The sequence below is a fragment of the Sapajus apella genome, unplaced genomic scaffold, assembly GCF_009761245.1.
Source record: "Sapajus apella isolate SASKATOON/1434 unplaced genomic scaffold, GSC_monkey_1.0 scaffold11, whole genome shotgun sequence".
Classification (NCBI taxonomy): Eukaryota; Metazoa; Chordata; class Mammalia; order Primates; family Cebidae; genus Sapajus; species Sapajus apella.
The window spans coordinates 2144377-2168255 of record NW_022436951.1 but is presented as its reverse complement, the minus strand read 5'-3'; the positions used below and the strand labels follow the sequence as shown (position 1 = coordinate 2168255).

Sequence of the window (23879 nt, the reverse complement as noted above, 5' to 3'; positions counted from 1 at the left end):
TAAGCCTTAGGCAACTTGCCTACTATGCCCTTGAACCCAGATTATCTCTATCCTAAAGGCAATGATGTTGAGGGAGAAAAAATAGGAATAAGAATCATGTGGTTCAAGGTCTAGTTGGGTTAAGATATACACAGGTTAGGGGTACAGGTTTGGGTATCAAAGAGACCTAGATTAAAATCCTTGCTCTGCCATTTTCAGAACTGTGATCTTAGAGAGTTTACTTAATTTCTCTGTCCTGGGAAGGCTTATTATTTGCAAGCAACAGAAAATGAGCATGGTTAATATAAGCAAGAAAGTAATTTACTGGAAAGACAACCAATTACACAAAGAGTCAACAGGAAGGCTTCCAGCAGGAAATTCAGCCAAGGTGACACCATCCTTACCAAGTAGTTAGCATGCCTCAATCAACAGCCACTATCACTGTGGGATCGTTGACAACACCAGCCCTAGACATAGTGTTGCTGTGAATGACTTCTGAAATTGCTTTTGTGTCTTTGTGCCACTCCTTCAAGACTAAATTTCTAGACAGTGGTATCTGACAAACCAAGCAAAGATCATATGCTCAAGCCCTGGCAAGGGATGGAAAGAGAGAACCCAGCCCATTAAGCTTCTCTCATGGCAGGCTAGGTCTTGCCTCTAAATAAAATTACATAATGAAGGATTCTTACAAATAGAAAAGAGTTCAGATGCTGGGCAGCCTTCCAAAACTGACAGCACCTGGGCTGGGCATGGTGGTAAATGCCTGTAATCCCCTTGCTTTGTGAGGTGGAGGCTTGTGGATCTCCTGAGCCCAGGAGTTCGAGACCAGCCTGAGCAACATGGGGTAACTCTGTCTCTACAAAAAAATACAAAAATTAGCCAGGCTTAGTGGCACCTGCCTGTAGTCCCAGCTTACTTGGGAGGCTGAGGGTCACTGGAACCCAAGAGGTAGAGGTTGCAGTAAGCCAAGATCGCCCCACTGCACTACAGCCTGGGTGACAGAGTGGGACCATGCCACACACAAAAAAAGACAACACTCCCAGCATCTGTTAACCAAATTTGCTCATCTGTGCAATGGGCATCTGACTGCCTAGTACCTTCCCGTAGGTCTGTGGTGAGAATTAGATAGCATATGCATGTTGCAGTTAACATGATGTCTCCCATAGGCTGAGCACTGGCTAAATTTCAGCTATTCTTACTAATTCTTATGACTCTGAGCAAGCCACATAGAATCTCTGTGCCCACATTCTCACTCACTGAAGGAAGATGACGTCAACTATACTAAATTAGTCAGCATAAGCTAACTGCTGAAACAAGGAGCCCCTCAAACCTCAGTGGATTATTTCTCATTCACTTCATTGTCCAATGAGGGCTGCTGGGATTGGAATAAGGTCCATACAGGCATTCAGAGGCCCAGTCACCTTCGATCTAGTGGCTTTGCCATATACACAGGACCTGCAACATGTTGGCAGAGGAGGAAAAAGCACAGAGTGCCAGGGTCTTATAGGGACCCAGCCTGGAAGTGGCATATATCAATTCTACCTCTATTGGCCAGAATTCAGTCACATGAGCTGCACCTAACCACAGGAAGTCAGTCTGGGAAATAGTACTCAGCTAAGTGTTCCAGAGGAAATGGAAACAAGATTTGGTGTAACAGGGCAGTCTCTGTCACACCTACCTAACCTATTCAGGGGGTTGCTAATAAAAGCGCATGTGGACCCAAGTGTGAAAGTGCTATGGATAGTGATAAACTAACACAAGGTACTGGTGACACTGCTGTTTTTGATTAAGCCAGGGAGTTTCTGTGCATCCTCCACATTGCTAAAACATGCAGCAATTTGGGTATGAGAAGAAACTGAAATATAATCAGACAGTCCTTCCTCCTGTAGTGGAGACTCCTGAATTAGTAAGGCTTTATTTCTCCACTTACATCTTCAAAAGTGGGCCACTACAGATAAATAACCTCCTTTCTCTGCCCATTGGTCCAATCCACATGGGGGTGTGGTAAAACTGGAGGGAAAAAAGAGGGAGAGGGAAGAAGAAGAGAGCAGAAAGCCTTAATGTTGAGGAGTGTAACTGTCAGAACAGGCTGTCAGGGCAGCCTGAAGCAATCACTCGGTAGTGACGGGCAGTAATTTATTGCCACATGAAGATATTGGGGAGTTAATCACAGCATTGACATGTGTCAACTCCAGGCACTGGACTCAGCATAAAATTCATGCTTAGAAAATGAAAATAACTAAGAGGCCACAAATTTGAAATGTACCACTAAAAAGGGAGGGCAGTCATCTAGGGTCAGGTGAATGCGTTGTTTGTAATCCACTAAACCAACTGGATGAGACTGTGGAGGGCTAATGTGTGGAGGGCTAATGTGTCCAAGGGTACTGTGTTATTTGTACCTGATAGATGCCTTTCACACTGTTTTGAGTCTCTGCATGGTCTGTCATGAAAGACGAAAGCAAACACAATTTGCACAGGCTTTGCTACATGAATATTAGTGCTTCAGGAATGCTCTAAGATCCTGCCAGCTGTGGCTTAGGAAGGGGTCCAGGCCAGATCTGACTCATCCTGCTGCCTTCCTCCCGGAAATGTTCCCCTTTCTCACCCCACTTCTGCTGGCTGAGCCCAGGTCCTGTCTGTCCCATATTTCCTTTGATCCAAGGAAAAGTCAGCCTTGTCAAAGTAAAAGTGGTTACTAGTTCCCAAGCAGTGTTTGCTTATAAATGGATTCCCACCTTAATATGTTTACTCAAAAAAGTAGTCAAATAATTAGCTAGAACAGAGAGATCAAACTGATCAGACAGTTCTTGGCATAGCTCAAACCTTCAGAGAATATTTAATGACAGTTTTAAAGAACTGAACTGGGGTATTCCAGTATAGAGAAGTAGGGATTGTGGCAGAAACTGCAAGGGATAAATTTTAAAGTGCTTAGAATAAAAATCTTTTCATTGAAAAAAAATGACAAGAATTGCCCACATAATTATGGCAATTCTTCCTTTCTTTTTGCAATGCAAATTCCTGGCAAGATATGAGGGAACTTGAACTCTACTGTCCCAGTTTTTCAAACTAAGAAAATAAAATAATTTGTCATCTAAACTTTAAACTTCTACTTTTAAAAGCTAAATTTAACTTTTAAGAATCATACACCAAAAGAGACTACAGATAAACCTCATTGCAATTTTTTAGTATTGAGTACTAAGTTGTTTTCCTTCTTCCTAAAGCTACAGTAGAAAGAAAATTCAAAGGATTAGTAAGAAAAATAGCTTAATTAGTAACAAGTCTGGTTTGTCAATGACATGCTAATACCTGTAACAGTTACTAATTAGCAGCATCTCGGTTTTTATATTTAATATATTCTTCATCATATTTAAATTGACAAATAGCAACCAATTGTGTTCTCTTTTAGGAGCTTCATATGGAAAGAAAATTGAAAAAAATTGTATTAGCAGAAATTGAGTATAAGGAACATCCCAACGTCCCTTCCATATATTTACTGACAAGTAACTGACCTGAGTGACAGCAAAGCAATGTGGTTAGTGAGGAATGGCGAAAAGTGCGCAGTTTCCTTTTTTCTAATGTTGATTTGTTTTCTATGCTGACACAGTCCTAGAGGTTACTGTTCAAGGAAGCATAAACAACAGAAATGGTTAGAGTGCTGATTAAAAGAAGGTTGTAAGAAAATGACCAATCATCATCAGTCTTTTTAATATTGGCTAACAAATACATATTTTTTCCTTCTGATCTTCTTGAGGGAATAGTAAAAAAAGAGTAATTCTATATTAGTATATCCATATAGTTCCTTATGCAAGTAAATATGATTCTGGATATCTTACGACCTGTAATTCTTAGTTTCTCTTATTACCCATGTGTTGCTGAAACTAACCAAAGAACCAGTTAGGAGGTTTGTTCATTCGGGAAATAACACTTATGAAATAGGTACCTGCTTATCACATAAAAGAATCCAGTTATTTACTTACCCTGTGAGGAGACACAATATGTTAAAATGCTTGTACACTGTAGATGGGAAGAGGTTTTCCCAGGAATTTAAATTGTGCAATAGGACCATACAATCTTACTTTTAAAAAAATGGTGACGGGGTTTTAATTATGCCATGAAGTTTTTCAATTTTTTAAGTTTTTAGTTCTGATTTTAGAAAACAGAGTAGGACTACAGAGAAAAACTTCACCATTAGACAAGAAGTCAAACCGTAATTCTAAGGGCCGCGCAAACAGGCTTTTCGAAGAATTAATCATGAGGGGATGCTTGGAGAATTCCTTTACTCCAGTGACTTTCAAACCCCCTTCTCTCCCTCCAATAGCCTTTCAAAGGATTCATGGTGAATGGGGTCTAACGAATATAATACAGCCCAAGGCACGAAGCTCAGGCTACCCTTTCAGGGCGGAGAAGTTCCCAACAGGGAGAATGGAGGAAAAGATCGCAGTTAGGCAGTCCTCACAACCTCACCAAGGCTCCACCTCTCTCCAAAGCCGCAGGCTCGCCACCTGCGCCCGGAGAGGCTGCAGTCTCTGTCTCACTCTCTCTCTCTCTCTCTCTTTCTCTCTCTCTCCTTCTTCTCTCTCTCTCTTTTCCTCTCTCTCTTTTCAGCCTGGGGTGCCCTACCAAGCGCAGCCCGCAGCCCGGGCACTGCCAACTGACTCCAACTCCTTTTACGGTGACAGGATGGATTTTTTTGTTATTTCCCCGCCCAAGTCCGGTACCCACCCACCCGTCCACCCACCACGTCCGCTGCGCGCACCCAAGTCTAACCTGGCGGCGCAAGCGCTAGCGCACACGGACACTCTATTTCTTCTGCTTTCTTGACCAATCCTAGGTAGAATCCAAAAGCACTTGCCCTCTCTTCCAGGACCTAGATGTTGAGGCCCGCGGGCAGGAGGTTTAAGAAATAGCCCACTTGGAGCTGCAGGCTGCGAGGGGGAAAAGGGTCGCTGGTTTCAGTGGTGGCCCCACTGGAAGCCGAGTTCAGGAGCGGCTGCTGGCGCCGGGGAAAGCACCGGGGCTTCCCAGGGTCTCCTCAGAGCTCCCACTCCGCACCTCCTAGGGCGGGAAAACCAAGGCAGCCGCCCGCCCCCTCCGCAGCCCAGCCCCGCCCCAGCCCGGACACCGCCCCTCGCCGCGCACCCCAGCGGTGCCCCGGGAGGACTCGCTCCGCCTCCTTCCAATCCAGCCAATGGGCGCCCGGGCCGCGCGCGGTTTGTCTCCGCCTCTGCCAGGGAAACTTGGAGGAGGAGAAAAGTTTGTACAGAAGGTGGAAAGCCGAGAGCGGAGCTCCAAGTCCGGCACCCCGAGAGGAAGATGAACAGCCCCAGGCCACAGCCTCGGGCAGAGTGCACCCCGAGCCGCCCCCAGGTAGCCAAGAGCGGCCTCAGCGGCAGCCACCAACTCCGGTAGCCGCCCGTGCTGCCCGTGGCTAGGGCGGAGGGCGGCCAGAGCTGGGGACCAAGATTCCGCACCACCTGCGCGTGCGGCCTCACACCTGAACGCTGTCCTCCGGCGGACTAGACCGGCGGACACTGCAAAGCTGGGACTCTTCTTTGAAGGAAAAAATAAATATCGAACAAGAAATCCAGCACCATTCTTCACCGACCCATCCCGCTGCCCTTCTTGTTTCCCAAGTTTTTTTAAGCTGGCAGCTGGGACCTCAGTATCCAAAAGTCGGCAGCCACTGAGACCGGCTCTGAGAAGCCAAAGGTTTGGCAATTTCCAGACTGAAGGGGACGAGGTGAAGGCAGGTTGGAGGCGGGTCCAGGACATCTGAGGGCTGACCCTGGGGGCTCGAGAGGCTGCCACCGCTGCTGCCGCTACAGGTGAGATGGCGTTGGGGTCAACGGGTAAAGAACGCGGAGATGCGGCGCTCGCCGAAGACAGTCAAGAAGGGACGAGCGCGCTCTCCAGATTGTTTTCTGTAACTTGTTTTCAGTGAGCATTTTATTGACTCAGAATCTGTCGGGAATAACACTAGCAAGCTACTTTTCCCTTGAGATGGGTCTTATTCATCTCGGCTGTGGAGTGAGTTGGGTTGGGGGGAGGAAGAGGAATGGGAAGATCAGTTTATAAATATTAATGTCCGAAAGAGTGTGCTGCTGGCAGGACGTATCGGGAGCCTGGAGATTTTGGTGACCGCAGTTGGTAAGTGGCTACAATCTCGAAAGTAGGATCGAGTTGTCTTAACAGTGTACGGTTTCTTGGGCGCGGGCCGAACACCTTGCAAATGGTAATTTCCGCTCACGGTAGCTTTGTCTTTCTTCTACCATCCCCAGACCCAGCCTTGCCCTCCAAAGCTGCGCATCGCCAGCCACTATCATGTCCACTCCTGGGGTCAATGCGTCCGCCTCGTTGAGCCCCGACCGGCTGAACAGCCCAGTGACCATCCCGGCGGTGATGTTCATCTTCGGGGTGGTGGGCAACCTGGTGGCCATCGTAGTGCTGTGCAAGTCGCGCAAGGAGCAGAAAGAGACGACCTTCTACACGCTGGTATGTGGGCTGGCTGTCACCGACCTGTTGGGCACTTTGCTGGTGAGCCCGGTGACCATCGCCACGTACATGAAGGGCCAGTGGCCCGGCGGCCGGCCGCTGTGCGAGTACAGCACCTTCATTCTGCTCTTCTTCAGCCTGTCCGGCCTCAGCATCATCTGCGCCATGAGTGTCGAGCGCTACCTGGCCATCAATCACGCGTATTTCTACAGCCACTACGTGGACAAGCGGTTGGCTGGCCTCACGCTCTTTGCAGTCTATGTGTCCAACGTGCTCTTCTGCGCGCTGCCCAACATGGGCCTCGGTAGCTCGCGGCTGCAGTACCCAGACACCTGGTGCTTCATCGACTGGACCACCAATGTGACGGCGCACGCCGCCTACTCCTACATGTACGCGGGCTTCAGCTCCTTCCTCATTCTCGCCACCGTCCTCTGCAACGTGCTGGTCTGCGGGGCGCTGCTCCGCATGCACCGCCAGTTCATGCGCCGTACCTCGCTGGGCACCGAGCAGCACCACGGGGCCGCGGCCGCCGTGACCTCGGTTGCCTGCCGGGGCCACCCCGCCGCCTCTCCAGTCTTGCCGCGCCTCAGCGACTTTCGCCGCCGCCGGAGCTTCCGCCGCATCGCGGGCGCAGAGATCCAGATGGTCATCTTACTCATCGCCACTTCCGTGGTGGTGCTCATCTGCTCCATCCCGCTCGTGGTGAGTGACCTGGGGCCCCACTCGGCCCTTTTCTCGCATCCACCTCCCTCCTCCGCCTCCCCCGCCCCCACACACCCGCGCTTTCCCTCTGAGTCCTTCCGTGGCAGTGAATGTGTCTCCTTCAAGTCGGGGCTGGGATTCCCACACTCAGTTTGTCAGAGCAGGCCCAACCCTCTTTGAAGTCCTAACCCTAATGAGATGTAGCAGACGCTTTGCCCCTACACCCCCCAGTTTATGTTCCCGAAACCCTGGGTTCATTTCTCCACCGGGACAGCCCTTAACCCTTGCTGCCTGACACTGGCTGGTCTTCCAGGAATGCCCCCACCCCCTCTGTTAGACGTGGAGTGGAGCCTGCTGTAGTGTGACTTAGCCCACTCCGCCGTACTGTAAACTGTGAACTGTAGAACCTGAAACATCGGGGATGATGATCTGTTCCTTGTAAAGGAACTTTCCAAGGAAAGTGGGGTTTTTGGTGTTTTGATTTATGCAAGGTTTTTTGGATCCCCCCATCCCCTGCCGTGGATTATGTAGAATTTTGAAACTAGAAGAGATATTAGAGGTGGTTTAGTGTAAATCCCCTCACTTTACCAAGGGAGTGAATGATGTGCTTAAAATAATCCAGCAGAAGATACACAGTCAAGCTAGGTTCCCTGCTCTTTACCTTGGTGTGCCCTGGGAAGGCAGCTTAGAGCACACAAATTGTAATTCATACACAGGGTAGGATCCAGACTCAGTTTCTTTCATTCTGTCTAGGCCAGGAAAGCAAGGCTTCTCAGGGAGACTAATTATGGACAGGCTGATATACATTGGGTATGGAATTTGAATTCTCTACAGCTATGCAAGGTACAGTATCATTTTAGAGGAACCGAGGTTTAGAGATAGTTGTCTTGTTTCTTCAAGCCACAGCTCCACAGCTTGTAATGGACCTTGAGCTGTCTGAGGCCAGACACAGCTCATGTGTCATTACATCACGTCTTCCGCCTAGGGCATTTCTCATTTTGGCCTTTGTAAAGCGTGGGTTGGAGTATTGGCACACTTCATTTTTAGAACATCTTCTAAGAATTACCTTTGGATTAACTTTTAAAATATGATAAATAGAAAGGCTCAAATCCTACCTCGTTCTCTACTTTGCCTGCCATTAAAATGAATGTACCAGAAGCAGATGAGCAGAAGAATGCAATACTTTATCTAGAATTTCTCTTGAAAGCAACTAGTTATGAGTTCTTCCATCTCCCAAAACACTGCATTCCTGGAAATTCTAAACTACCAACTCAAAAAGAGATAACTACTCTTTCTTAGGGTTATTGGGAACAAGAGAAAATAAAATGTAATGGGCTATTATTCCTTCCTTTTCCTTATTAATACTGTCCAGGGACCTTTGATGTAAAAATATTATATCTCTGATAAAAGTGACTGTAAATGGAAGGAACTTAGAGGTGGCTAAGAGCCAGAATACAGTAGCTTCTTGCCAATTCATATAAACAGAAGTAAATATAATTGGCCATAAGAGCCTTTAAGCCATTCCAGGACCCGGTATAATTTACACAGTTAAGTCACACTTGAGCCACATAAATATATTTTACTGTCTGTAATGGCAACACAGAGTAAAGTGAGATTTTGGAAGAAACAAGTCTGCCCCTTTTCCTTGGCCTCTGCCTTATGTTTTACAGAACAGTAAATGACAAAGTGAATGCTTGTTATTTTCAGAACATCCACTGAAAGGGACTGATGAATTAGAAGGTTAGCAACATGCACATACTTTATGAATGTGTTTTAGTTGGAAGTAAGCATGCGAAGCTATGGATTTCGGCACAGCCACGGATGAATTATTTTCTTCCAACATCTAGAGAGGCATACAAGGCTTAATTCAACTCATGGGCTGAAGTGGTAGACCTGGCCTTAAGATTCAGGGCCCTTATCACAAAGCCTTGAATTATTTGAGGACCTACAGGCAAGAAATTATAGGAGCTATATTTGTGGTTTGCAGATTAACCACATTTTAACTAACAAGAAATACTATCCAACTGTATAATGTCAGTAACATGTAGTAATATTTTAAGTAATCTTAACCTGAAAATTGAAACTAGCTCAATTAAGAAGTATACCATTAGTCAAGCATTTATATAGCTTTGTGAGAAATAAGGAATCCTACAAGTAGCAGTAGCATGAGTTTGTAGCCTTTAGTTTTGGCTACTAAAATCTAATTTCAGAATCAGTTTTATTATAAATCAGTGATAAGTGATGGGGTCATTATACTACCACCCCCCAACAACTCGGCAATTACTGAAATAATCAAAAGCCCTTCCGCAAATACAGTCTTCCTTGGCTTACTTTTACAACTTCCTTTTTTCATGTTTTCATATTCATATTACAAATTAAGATTAAAGCTTCAGAACTCTCTGACACTGAAAGCAGTTGAGCCTATCTTCAGTTCCAAAGAAACTAATGAAGCACCTAATTTTATCAAATCAAATGCTTCCTAATCCCATTTAAAGAAAATCAAAGAGTTGGAATCATTTAAAATGCTTTGGAAAGGCTAACAAAGCAAATATAGTTTACTTGGAATTTCAGAAAGCTTGACACAATACATAAGGAAAACATGCAGCCACTGAAAAGCAGCCAAGGTTTTGCCTCTTGGTCACCAGGGAAGAAAGAGCTACAGTGGATCTTAAAGGGGGGGTGGCATTGAGTTTAGTATACAAAATGAATTTTAATTTGCTATCCAAAATATACATGTTTCATAAATAGAGCTAAGGTTGGAATGGAAATTTGAGAAAGGTTGAGATACTAGTTGTGGATATAAGGAACTGTGCTGAACCTGCCAAATTCTTTGACCTGGGTCATAATCAATGAACAGAGAAGGTGTAAGGATGATCTACAAGGAACACCACATGACAAGATTTAGTGGGAAGGTGGTTCTTGTCATTTTGTCCATTCTATTTATAACCAGTCTCAGGGTTTTTGGGTTTCTTTTCATATAGGAGAGACTGGAGAAGTGAGAATCTACACTTCTGATAAACAAAAAGGATTGCATCCTTTAGCAATATGCAACCAAGACAGCCTCCTAAGGTCCTGGTGTTAAATGCTGTAGCTAGATGAATTACTAGTGCCTAATTTTGCAGTTACTAATGAATATTAAGATGATGATTATAATCAAATTTTTGCCTCAGGGCTAAACAGCTACATTATAGGGTTTGGAAGGGCATTTTCCCCTATGCACAGGCAAACCAAGACTGTTATTTATTGCTTACTTGTTTCTTTTATTTTTTTGCTCTGAAGTAACAAATATTCATCTTAGCTAGGAGCAGAATGGCTAATTTGATTAATGTTCTGCCTTGGTGAGGTAAAACTTAGGTCCTTAGGAAAATACTTCCTGTGAGTGTTTATTTGTTTCCTTACTATAAACTAGTTGTCTCTATAAAGCTTTCACCAGCATTTTTGATCAGCACAAGTTTATAAGGACAGATGAAAACTTTGTAAATAGATATAGTTTTGTTTACTGCAGGCAAACTGGAAGTGGAGTCATAAAACAACTGACAGGATGTCAGATGAGTACAAAGCACATCTTTACATACAAGAGAAATGCCATAAATGTGGGTATGACTACAACAGAATCTACAAAAGACTGGATTCGTTCAAATAAATTTAGCTAAGTTTAAAAAACTGTGATGCCTAGAAGAAGGTTTTAAATCATAGCATGAAATTGCAGACCCAGTAGTAGTAAAGTGAAGACTATTGAGTGACATAAAAGTAAGTTATTTCCACATCTGGCATTTCATTTGTATCTTGAAAAGCTCTAAGGAGAAAGTAGGGCTGACCAGTATTTTCACTCTCTCTTCTACACCTCAGTTTCCCCAGCTGCAAATGAAGGATTTATATTATTCTGCAACTTACAGGGTAGCTATAAGTGAGTCCTAGTCTAATGCTCATTTCACCATGTTTTGCTGACCTGTTAATTTGTTTGTATTGAATATCTCCTAACAAGATTTTTTTTTCTCAGCATTGAAGTGATTTTTGTAGTCTATTAGAATATTCAAAGGGAGAGCTAAAAAAAAAAAAAAAAAAAAAAAAAAAAACTTCGGAAACATTCAGTATAGAAGTTGACCTGTAAAGCCTGTAGAGATTTAACTTGCCTTCTACAAATGGCCAGTTAGTGGCCTAGAAGGAGCAAGAACCAAGCTCTCCTATACCACCAGGCAGTCAAGAACTCTTTCCATTATTCTTTACTTGAAAAAAGAAAGTGATAAGAACTTCTAGTAACAGCTGTGTCAATTTTGGACTCTTCACAAGGCAACGGGATAACTGAGCACACACAGATAATTCCTTTTATGTGCTTGGAAGAGAACAAGTAGCACACACTCAAATCCAGCTACAGATCTTGTCACTTATTGGAAAGCACTTCTGTTTTGACAGTCAATTTATAAATCTGTCTAATCAAGAGTTCAGCATTCTTTCTTCAACATTCCCTGCAAACAGATTATTAAGTAGGAAGTACAAGTTTTTGATAGCATATTATTAACCATATCTCAAAGCTACCTCTAAGCTACAGTTTTCAAATTATTGGTATATTCCACACCAGGCAAGCTTCCGCATATGGGTTAAAAAAAGTAATGAGAGTCAACGAATCTGTTATATGCTCGGCACTGTACTAAGCACTTTAATAATTCGTACATATGTCAAACTCTGCTCTTGGAGCAAAGCCAGGATTTGAGCAGAGGCTTGTTTGATTCCGAAGCTCAGGCATTTATCTCTACAGCATATAGCCTCCTTACAGCTTTCTTGTTACCACATCTTCTTCTGAACTTATTGTATTTTCTCCAAGCTATGTTCCGCTGCTCCTGAATCCTAATCTCTAATCATCCTAAAAAAGCATGAATAACATAATTTTAAAAATTAGCTGGGAGTGATGACATGTGCCTGTGGTCCCAGCTACTTGGGAGGTTGAGGCTGGAGGATCACTTGAGCCCAGGAGGTTGAGGCTGCAGTGAGCCATGTTAGTACCACAGCACTCCAGCCTGGGTGACAGAGTGAGACCTTGTCTAAAATAAAATAAAATAGACAGATTAGAATACTATGATATGCCAATATTAACAACATACCACATGTACACATCAGCAGCAATTTAAAAAAAGACTTAAACTTGGAAGAAAGGAGATGTGTTGGTTTGTAGTCAATGAGTTGTTTTATTTATTTTTCTTTTTCTTTTTTTTTTTTTTTTTTTGAGATGGAGTTTCTCTCTTGTTGTCCAGACTAGGGTGCAATGGCACGATCTTAGCTCACCCATAACCTCTGCCTCCCAGGTTCAAGTGATTCTCCCCCCCTTAGCCTCCCACATAGCTGGGATTACAGGCATGCACCACCATGCCCAGCTAATTTTGTATTTTTAGTAGAGACGGGTTTTCTCCATTTTGGTCAGGCTGGTCTCAAACTCCTGACCTCACGTGACCTGCCCGCCTCGGCCTGTCAAAGTGCTGGGATTTCAGAAGTCAGCCATCGCTCCTGGCATTAGTATGTTAAGTGTTTTTTTTTTCCATTCTGACTCAGAGGTTCTGTCTTATCAGCAACATATTCTTCCAACACTGAAAACTGCCTGAACTTGTTTATTCATGTAACATATAGGGCCTGTTGGACAAGAATTCAGAAAAGTGCTTTCACCTCCTCACATGACATCGAAGCACTACTCCAGACATTCCCATCTCAATGGGGGTTCTCCCTGCCCTCTTGGAAACAGTAAATCAAGCAGCCTATTTAAAGTGAAGCAGAGGTTGCTATATGTTTTCAAACATTGCAAAATGCGTGGAGTTTTTGTTCATTTTATCTTTTTTCTTTACTACTTGAAGTAAGTTTCCATTGAGATATGTTGCAAAGTAAAACTCATATTGATTCTTTTCAATTTGACCAACTTTTCAGGATGTTTTTTCCTGAGTTCGGACTTCTGCTTTTTAAACTCATACTTTTGCTACCTTGTGAACTCCCCTTTATTGAAAAGACATTGAATGACCAGGTTCAGTGGCTTGTATTAATTATAAGCTTTTCCTCCCCCATGGAACTCTAAAATAGAGCATACTTTTAATATAGCCTCCTTTCATTCCCTTTTATACTAGTCAAAAATCCATTGCTGCTGTGGATGAGATGAGGCACAGAAATTATTCTTTCCTTGCTTCTCATCTCCTTTGATTATGAAAACTTATTATTGATTGTTTTACCACATTCCGACTTTTCTAAAAGGCCACAGAAATTTTAAAATAAAATGCTAACTTGTACTTCTTTAAATAGCTATAAATTCCATTCCATTTTAACTGTTCAAAAATTTTCTTCCTTTCAGTAGTAGCCATGTTTCCTTTGAGGTAATTATAGGAGAAGCAATCAGCAATAAAACATTTCCAGTGTTAAAAATCTCAGAAACGTCAAGGTCAGACTTAACCAAAATTCTGTTCTGTGAATCTCGGAGATAGCTTTTACACAGTGTTGGTTAGGGAGGTATTGATTACCAGAAACTCTCAAGTGGAGCAACACTGCCACCTGGTGGCATGAAGGCTCAAGTTCGCATAAACCCGGCTGTTGGTCTTTTCCAGAGACAACGCACAGGACTTGATACTAAAGGATTTTCCATCGTTTCTTCTACCCTTGGGAACATAGTGTGTGATGTGAGTGAAATATAGACCTCATGTTTTTTACCAATAATTCCATTGTCAGGAAATAATCATTAAACAGAAACCCAGATTGGTAAGTCAGCAAATGCAATGTGAAGGTCCAGATCAGACTCTGCCACCAACAGGGCTGGGGACATCATAAAGTCCTCAAAACCTCTGGGTCTCAGAAACAAACACCTCACCTGAGAAAAGGCCTGTAAAGTTGAGGGAACTGCTGAGTTTCCAGGCATAGCTGAAGACCTGAGAGCTTATGGAAGGAAGAAAGCAAGATGCTTTGTTTTACTAGTTTTTGTAAAGATATTTTTTAAATCAAGTATGCTTTGCCTTAATATTATCATTTATCCCAGCATAGTTTCTAAAAATATTTTAAGAGATGATATCACATAATGCTGTTCATTCTAGTTTCATTCTTGATTTAGCTGTATTCCAAATATCAAGATATTAACTTCATCTTGGTTACAGGCATTTGACTATTTTATTCTCCAAGATTCCTTATCCAAAATATTTAGGGGAAGATGAGTTTCAGAATTCAGAATTTCTTGGCTTTTAGAAAAGTAATCAATAATATACTGCAGAATATGTAACACTCCCTTCAGAGTTGGAGTAGTACCTTTGGACCAGAACATAGGAATATTACTCTAAGTGGAATAAATTGAACTAAATGGCTTCACAGTCTGTTCAGTTCAGTTTTAGCTGCCAAAATAAGTTTAGGTCAGATTTTGCAATGAGTTTAAGTTCTCATAACAAAACAAGTGAATAACAACAAAACAGTAACAAATGAACAAAAATCTTGTGATAGAGGATCATAGACCTGCAGCTAATTAAGATCTAAATTCTGGTTAAAGAAGAAATAGAAATGCAGTTCTACCGCACTGATCCAGCAGCGACCAGGAATAAGTTTATGTGTAATTTTGCAGATTAATGAAATGTATTTTTTGGAATATTTTAAACTTCCTTCTTTTATTCAAATTGTTGAAAATCTTTCTGAAATATTCCAACCCAAATATTGTTACGTCTAGTAAGTGCCAAATGAACGCATGCAAATGGTCAATGAATCACCTTTTCCATTGTGAACTGACATCAGCCTCAACTAAACTATCCCTATTCTAAGTGAATCATACACCATGAGTCATTCATTGTTACTCTGTATATAGTAAGGCAGCAGTGTCCTCAAGTCTTGTTAGAGATATTTGCCCCTACTTAAATGGCTCCAGCTATGCTTTTGTGAGTTTTTCTTGCTCCTTTTAATGGTTTTTATGTATCTTCCTTGACTGTGAGACTCAACCTCTTCTCTTGCATGCTTTCCTTTGGCACTTACTAGATGTAACAGTATTTGGCTCGGAATATTTCAGAAAGATTTTCAACAATTTGAATGAAAGAAGGAAGTTTAAAATATTCGAAGAAATACATTTTCATTAATCTGCAAAATTAAGCTTATATTAAACTCATTCCTGGACAATGCTGGATCGATGAGGTAGAACTGCATTTCTATTTCTTCCTAAAATAATTACTAAAGGCAAGAAGTAATTACTAAATAATCACTAAAGATAGATGGCAATTATCTTTATTTCTATACTACTATTTCTATATGAATTACTACTATTTCTATTTGAATTACAGATGAGATTTTTATATAAATTATCCTAGTGGAATTAGAAGTAATATCTAGCCAAAAAAATAATAATACTTTAAGAGTAAAGTTGACGCTGAGCATAGTGGCTGACTCCTGTAATCTTAGCACTTTGGGAGGCTATGGCAGGCAGATTGCTTGAGCTCAAGAGTTCAAGATCAGCCTAGGCAACATAAAGAGACCTCATCTCTACAAAAATAACAATTAGCCAGGCATGGTGGCACACACCTGTAGTCCCAGATACTCAGGATGCTATGGCAGGAGGATTGCTGGAGCCTGGGAGGTCAAGGCTGCAGTGAGCAATGCACTCCAGCCTGGGCAACAGAGCAAGACCCTGTCTCAAGAAAATATATACATGTACATTTAACAAACGCATTTTCCTCTAAGGAATAAAATGATAGTTTAAGCTTACACAAATTCATGCTCCATTCACTGAATCATTTGAAGTTCCCAAATGTTGACATATCATTTCATTCTTCCATGACTTTGCACATGGAGCTACCTCTATTTAAAATGTTATGTCCTTCCTTCTAAATTTGGCAAATTCCCACTCATCCATTATTATATATAATAACTGGGGAATTATTATATATATATATAAATATATATATAATATATATATTTTTATATATATTATTATATATATAATATATTTTATATATATTATATTATTTTATATATATTATATATAAAATAATAATATATATTATTTTATATATAATATATTATATTATATATAAAAACTGGGGATTATTGTAACTGGGGAAAAGAGTCGTAGAGAAAATAAAAACTATTCTCTGGTCATTCTGAATGACAGGAGATCCTGCTGTTGGTGTAAAAGTTTTCACCATATTTTTTCTAGATTAAACTAAAAGAGTCTTAGCCTTGTTCTGATGATTAGATGGTTAATTGACTTATAAAGTGAGTTCCCTTTAAATTATGTAAAATGCCTGGGATAAGAGAAATCAGTAGCTTTGGAGAGAAGTTACTTCATTAGAATTACAAAAACTGAAAAGCACTCACAGAAATGAAGTCAATAAAATGCTTCTCAAGAACACTTTATACATATGTTACCTGCACTCACATTGCATTTTTGTATACTGCCTTTGCTCTAGGGAAGATAATCATAAGATAGTTACAAAAATATTAAAGCTATACTAACTCAGAACATGTAATTGCATTTTTGCAGTGGCTGGTTTTTCTTTCTTTTTGAGACAGATTCTTGCTCTGTCTCCCTGGCTGGAATGCAGTGGCACCATCTCAGCTCACTGCAACCTCTCCCTCCTGGTTCAAACGATTCTCCTGCCTTAGCTTCATGAGTATCTGGGATTACAGGCGCATGCCACCACACCTGGCTAATTTTTGTTTTTTTTGTTTGTTTGTTTTTTGTTTTTTGAGACTGAGTTTCGCTCTTGTTGCCCAGGCTGGAGTGCAATGGCACAATCTCGGCTCACCGCAACCTCCGCCTCCTGGGTTCAGGCAATTCTCCTGCCTCAGCCTCCTGAGTAGCTGGGATTACAGGCATGCACCACCATGCCCAGCTGATTTTTTGTATTTTTAGTAGAGACGGGGTTTCACTATGTTGACCAGGATGGTCTCGATCTCTTGACCTCGTGATCCACCCGCCTCGGCCTCCCAAAGTGCTGGGATTACAGGCGTGAGCCACCGCGCCCGGCCTAATTTTTGTATTTTTAATAGAGATGGGGTTTCACCATGTTGGACAGGATGGTCTCGAACTCCTGAACTCAAGTGATCCTCCCGCCTTGGCCTCCCAAAATGCTGGGATTATAGGCATGAGCCGCCGTGCCTGGCTAATTTTTGTATTTTTAGTAGACATGGGGCTTCACCATGTTGCCCATCCTTGTCTCGAACTCCTGACCTCAAGTGATCCACCTGCCTCAGCCTCCCAAAGAGCTAGGATTACAGGCATGAGCCACCATGCCCAGTCTGTGACTGGGTTTTCTGAGGCTTATAATGTAGCCTTCTCTTTTCCTGGAATTTATTACCAGAAAGGAAGGCAGCTTCCTAATATTGCTAAGGTAGACAAAGCATTTATATGTTTTTCCCAATTGATTAATGATGAAATCTAAATGTGGGGAATCTCACTTATGCAGGTGCGAGTGTTCGTCAACCAGTTATATCAGCCAAGTTTGGAGCGAGAAGTCAGTAAAAATCCAGATTTGCAGGCCATCCGAATTGCTTCTGTGAACCCCATCCTGGACCCCTGGATATATATACTCCTGAGAAAGACAGTGCTCAGTAAAGCAATAGAGAAGATCAAATGCCTCTTCTGCCGCATTGGCGGGTCCCGCAGAGAGCGCTCCGGACAGCACTGCTCAGACAGTCGAAGGACATCTTCTGCCATGTCAGGCCACTCTCGCTCCTTCCTCTCCCGGGAGCTGAAGGAGATCAGCAGCACATCTCAGACCCTCCTGCCAGACCTCTCACTGCCAGACCTCAGTGAAAATGGCCTTGGAGGCAGGAATTTGCTTCCAGGTGTGCCCGGCATGGGCCTGGCCCAGGAAGATACCACCTCACTGAGGACTTTGCGAATATCAGAGACCTCAGACTCTTCACAGGGTCAGGACTCAGAGAGTGTCTTACTGGTGGATAAGGTTGGTGGGAGCAGCAGGGCTGGGCCTGTCCCTAAGGAGAGCTCCCTGCAAGTCACATTTCCCAGTGAAACACTGAACTTATCAGAAAAATGTATATAATAGGTAAGGAAAGAAATACAGTACTGTTTCTGGACCCTTATAAAATCCTGTGCAATAGACACATACATGTCACATTTAGCTGTGCTCAGAAGGGCTATCTTCATCCTACAACTCACATTAGAGAATATCCTGGCTTTTGGGCACTTTTCAAACAATCAAGTTGATTCACATGGGTCCTGAGGCCCACAACACATCAGTTGCTACCCCAGTATGACAGGGGACTGTGGTCACAACTTGACGCCTGGGAAGATCGATCCTCAGTTTTTCTGCTGGATAGGAGGATGGCAGAAGTTTGGCTGCTTTCATAGCATCCAGAGCTTCATATTTGGCACACAGCAGAGGCCCAGATATTAGAAAGGCTCTATTCCAATAAACTATGAGGACTGCCCTATGGATGATTTAAGTGTCTCACTAAAGCATGAAATGTGAATTTTTATTGTTGTAAATATGATTTAAGGTATTTAAAGTATTTTCTTCTCTGTGAGAAGGTTTATTGTTAATACAAGGTATAATAAAATTATCACAACCCCTCTCCTTCCAGTATAACCAGCTGAAGTTGCAGATGTTATTTTCATGAACAAGTTCGAGTCAAAGTTGAAAATTCATAGTTAGATTGTTATCTATAAAATAGATACAAATTTTTAAGACAGTTTAGTATTATCAAAGAGATAAAGAAAAAATAGTATTTAAGATGTGAAAATTACAGTCCAAAATATTATTCTTTCCAGGCTATGTATAAAATACATAGTGAAAATTGTTTAGTGATATTACATGTATTTGTCCAGAAAATTGTGATTTCTGGAGAATCTAACATGCTGACAAATATTTTCAGCTTTTCCCCTCACTAATTGGTACTTTCTTAAACATAACATACATTTTTTAAAGTCTTTAATGAATAACCCATAATTGAAGTGTCTAAAATAAATGTTTTAAATCTAAGCAGCTTGTTTCTCTCAAAGTGTGTGTAGTTTTATTTTCCTACGGAATGACCAAGAATATCCTTTAAAATTTAAAAGAATGGCAAGTTGCATCATAAAGAGCTTTATTTTGAGATGTAAAAGGATTCCCAAATGTGGTTACATTAGCCTTTCATGTATGTCAGAAGTGCATAATCAGGGCACTTAATGGTCACCTTGTAACAGTGTTGTGTAACTCCCAGTGATGCTGTACACATATGTGAAAGATCTTTCACAAAGAAATATTAAGCATGTTTTGTTGCTCAAAGTGTTCTTTGTGAATTGCTTGTTGTAATTAAATTCTGAGCCTGATATTGATATGGTTTTAAGAAGCAGTTGTACCAAGTGAAATTATTTTGGTGATTATAATAAATATATAGATTCAATCTGAGTTGTACATCATCAATTTGGGAAGACTTGTGGGGGTTTTTGTTGTTGTTGTTTCAGGTCACCATCTATATCCTTTTGTATTTATTTATTTTGAAACAGAGTTTTGCTCTTGTTGCCCAGGCTAGAGTGCAATGGCGCAATCTCAGCTCATCACAACCTTCGCCTCCCCGGTTCAAGCGATTTTCCTGCCTCAGCCTCCCAAGTAGCTAGGATTACAGATATGTGCCACCACGTCTGGCTAATTTTGTGTTTTTAGTAGAAATGGGGTTTTTCCATGTTGGTCAGGGTAAGTCTCGAGCTCCCAACTTCAGGTGATCCACCCTCCTCACCCACCCAAAGTGCTGGGATTACAGGCATGAGCCATCATGCTTATCTTTTAAATTTATTGTGAAATAATTTTAAAGAGATGTTGCAAGAAAAGTACAAAGCCTTGAATGCACTTAGTAAAGAATGACACTTTACTCAAAGCCTCCAGTTTGTATGGATGGTGGAGGCGAGAATGTTATGTTTAGCTTGTGATATATAAAGGACTCAAATAATTATTACTAAAAATTAGCATATTTTAAATTTTGCAATGTTTAAAACTACGATTCTTAATTTTTTTTTTTTTTTTTTTTTTTTTGAGACAGAGTCTTGCTGTGTCACCCAGACTGGAGTGCAGTGGCACGATTTCAGCTCACTGCAACCTCCACCTCCTAGGTTCAAGAAATTCTCATTCCTCAGCCTCCAGACTAGCTGGAATTACAGGCGTGCACTACCATGCCCGGCTATATTTTGTATTTTTAGGAGAGACAAGGTTTTGCCATGTTAGCCATGGCTGGTCTCAAACTCCTAGGCTCAAGCAGTCTGCCCACCTCGGCCTCCCAAAGCGCTGGGATTGCAGGCATGAACCACCATGCCTGGCTATTCTTACATTTTTAAATGCAAATTTTTGTTCATTTTTTAAGTGAGTTATGTATCGGCATTAGTCAGCTAAGGCTGCCATAACAAAATACCACAGAGGGGTGGCTTAAACAACAGGCATTTATTTTGAGGTGAGCACATCCCTGATATCTCTCTCTCCTTATAAGGACATCAGTCATACTGGATTAGGGTCCCACCCTTATGACCTCATTTAACTTTCATAACCCCCTTAAAGGCCCTCTCTTCAAATATAGTGACAATGGGGGTTAGGGCTTCAACAAATGAATTTCGGAGGCAAGTGTCTTTTTTATTGTTGAGCCTGGTTTATTCTTTTTTTTTTTTTTTTTTTTTGAGACGGAGTTTCACTCATGTTACCCAGGCTGGAGTGCAATGGCACGATCTCGGCTCACCGCAACCTCCGCCCCCTGGGTTCAGGCAATTCTCCTGCCTCAGCCTCCTTAGTAGCTGGGATTACAGGCACGTATCACCATGCCCAGCTAATTTTTTGTATTTTTAGTAGAGACGGGGTTTCACCATGTTGACCAGGATGGTCTCGATCTCTTGACCTCGTGATCCACCCGCCTCAGCCTCCCAAAGTGCTGGGATTACAGGCTTGAGCCACTGTGCCCGGCATGCCTGGTTTATTCTTAAAATAGCAACAAAGCAAAATTAATTTCAGCATTGCTCAGTCATCTATTCCATGTTTGTAAATAACAGCTATGCAATGCAAAGATTACTTTTTGTTCTTTCTGTGGGACACTTGTTCCAGACCACTTAGAGAACTTCAAATTTTCTACACAGGAAACTTCTGATTGTTTAATTGGTTACTAGTAAATCCTCTCTGTTCTAAAAAGGATATAACAAACAAGAAGGTAATTTTAACAGTATCTTGTAATCTTTGAGACAATATAACCAATTAGATCAAGTGTCAGAAAAATTGATTTGCAGGACTATTAAAATGGTACTTTAGGCCAAGCGTAGTGGCTCCCGCCTGTAATCCCAGCATTTTGGGCAGCCAAGGCAGGTGGATCGCTTGAGGTCAAGAGTTCCAGACCAGGATGGTCAACATGGTGAAACCCTGTCTCTACTAAAAATACAAAAATTGGCTGGGCACGGTGGCTCGTGCCTGTAATCCCAGCACTTTGGGAAGCCGAGGCAGGCGGATCATGAGGTCAGGAGTTCAAGACCAGCCTGGCCAACATAGTGAAATCCCATCTCTACTAAAAATACAAAAATCAGCCATGTGTGGTGGTGGGCACCTATAGTCCCAACTACTTGGGAAGCTGAGGTAGGAGAATTGCTTGAACCCAGGAAGCAGAGGTTGCAGTGAGCTGAGATCATGTGACTGCATTCCAGCCTGGGCGACACAGAGATACCTAATTTTTTTGTATTTTTAAAAAAAAAAATACAGCCTGTAATCCAAGCACTTTGGAGGCCAAGGTGGGCAGCTCACCTGAGGTCAGGAGTTCAAGACCAGCCTGACCAACATGGTGAAACCCTGTCTTTAAAAAAATAATAATAATAAATAAAAATACAAAAATCAACCAGGCATGGTGATGTATGTGCACCCAACTACCTCGGGAGGCTGATGCAGAAGAATCACTTGAACCCGGGAGATGGAGGGTGCAGTGATCCAAGATCGGCCACTGCACTCCAGCCTGTAAGCTCCGTCCCAAAAAAGAAAAAAATGGTACTTTGTGCAGCCATAAAGAAGAATGAAATCATGTCCATGTCCTTTGCACCAACAAGAATGGAGGTAGAGACCACTGTCCTAAGTGAACTAACTCAGAAACAGAAAACCAAATACAGCATGTTCTCACTTATGGTACCCATGGTCATAAAGATGGAACAACAGATGCTGGGGGGGAGCAAGGGTTGAAGAATAACCCTCTGGGTACCATGTTCACTATTTGGGTATTGGGTACACTAAAGCCCAAATCCCACCAGTATGCAATATACCCATGTAACAACCACATGTACCCCCCCAAATCTAAAATAAAATGATAAAATATAAACTAAAATTGTACTTTAACCAAGGGACCACAGAATTCAAGAGTTCTTTCCCAAATCATAGCTAGCCCTCTCCACAAGTTTTCTCTTAGGGGCACTAATACAAAAGGGGCATGGAAAAATCAAGGCACAGTAATATTTACTGTTAGCTATGCATACGGCCTCATATGTTAATGCAGAAAAATCTGCATTACACAAACATTCATTTTTCCTAAATTACTTGTACTAGTCTCAGAACAAAACCATGTTTGCTTTCTTCCAATACTGCCCCCACCTCAAGCCCTTCTCCCATCACATCCAAGCCTGAGTCTAAGATGCTGCAATTATGATCTCAAGATTGTCATTGAGACACAGGAGAAATAGATCCAGAGAAAATAAGAGACTTACAGCAAGGGAGAGCATTTGGTCTCATTGCTTACTGTGGGGTTTCTCTGGGTTACAGCTGGTGCTTCAGCCCCAAACTGGAAGTACCTTGGCAGAAAGGAAGAAAGAAAGATAGCTGGGCCTCTGGTCCTGCTAACAACATGGTTAGCATTCAATCATTTATCCATTCCCTTTACCTTATCAGGCCATCCACCCCACTTCCCACCATGGATGAGACAGAAGAGAACATCAGTCATACTTTTTTCCTAAGAAATTTTAACCACAGCAACTCTACACACTAAAATCTGAACAATTAGGTAAGTATTTCTTTTTCTTGAGAAAGGGTGAAACAGAATTCAGTACAAAGGAGAAGCAAAAAGAATTCCAAGAACAATGAAAGACAACTCAAGGCAAGAGCTCTGCAACAAGCCATGAGCACAGTGAAACCGGACTGAGGCAGGAGGAAAGGGTCTAAGGTGTCTCTAAGGTTAAAAAAAAGAGAGAGAGAAGGAAAATTTACAGATTATTTGATGTTTGGCAATACTGAGGGGAATATTATAGATCTATTAGAAAAACTAGTAATTTATATACATAGGAAACTAATGAATAAACAAAAGGCAATTACTGACTCCATGAAAAACAAAGAGAGGTGGAAGAAGGCAAAATAAACATAATATACAAGATGAACTAAATTATGTGTAATAATTAAAGTCATATCAAATAACGAATATACAGGCAGGTACAAGGGCTCATGCCTGTAATCCCAAAGCTTTGGGGGTCTGAGGCAGGATTGCTTGCACAAACTCCTTTTGCACAGCCATAAAAAAGAATGAAATCATGTCCTCTGCAGTAACATGAATGGAGCTAGAGACCACTGTCCTAAGTAAACTAACTCAGACACAGAAAACCAAATACCACATGGTCTCACTTGTGGAGTTCAAGACCAGTCTGGGCAACACAGTGAGAGACCCCATTTCTACAAAAAAATGTTAAAAATTAGCTAGGCATGGTGGAACATGCTTGTAGTCCTAGCTACTTGGGAGACCGAGACAGGCAGATCTCTTGAGCCATGAATTTGGGGTTACAG

General features: G+C 41.9%; 1 protein-coding gene across 1 annotated transcript; it reads left to right on the top strand.

Moving 5' to 3' along the window:
- Positions 1-5238: 5238 nt before the first annotated feature.
- PTGER4 (prostaglandin E receptor 4) lies at positions 5239-18836 on the top strand. The gene is made up of 3 exons (XM_032278880.1): positions 5239-5804; positions 6258-7173; positions 17571-18836. The coding sequence occupies exons 2-3, from the start codon at positions 6301-6303 to the stop codon at positions 18168-18170; spliced, it is 1473 nt and encodes a 490-aa protein (XP_032134771.1). The 5' UTR covers positions 5239-5804; positions 6258-6300; the 3' UTR covers positions 18171-18836.
- Positions 18837-23879: the final 5043 nt, after the last annotated feature.

Excerpts from the sequence above, each read along its gene's own strand:
- PTGER4 (XM_032278880.1), top strand. The coding sequence starts at position 6,301 with ATGTCCACTCCTGGGGTCAATGCGTCCGCCTCGTTGAGCCCCGACCGG. Across the intron at positions 7,174-17,570 it reads TCTGCTCCATCCCGCTCGTG|GTGCGAGTGTTCGTCAACCA; the intron begins GTGAGTGACCTG and ends TCACTTATGCAG.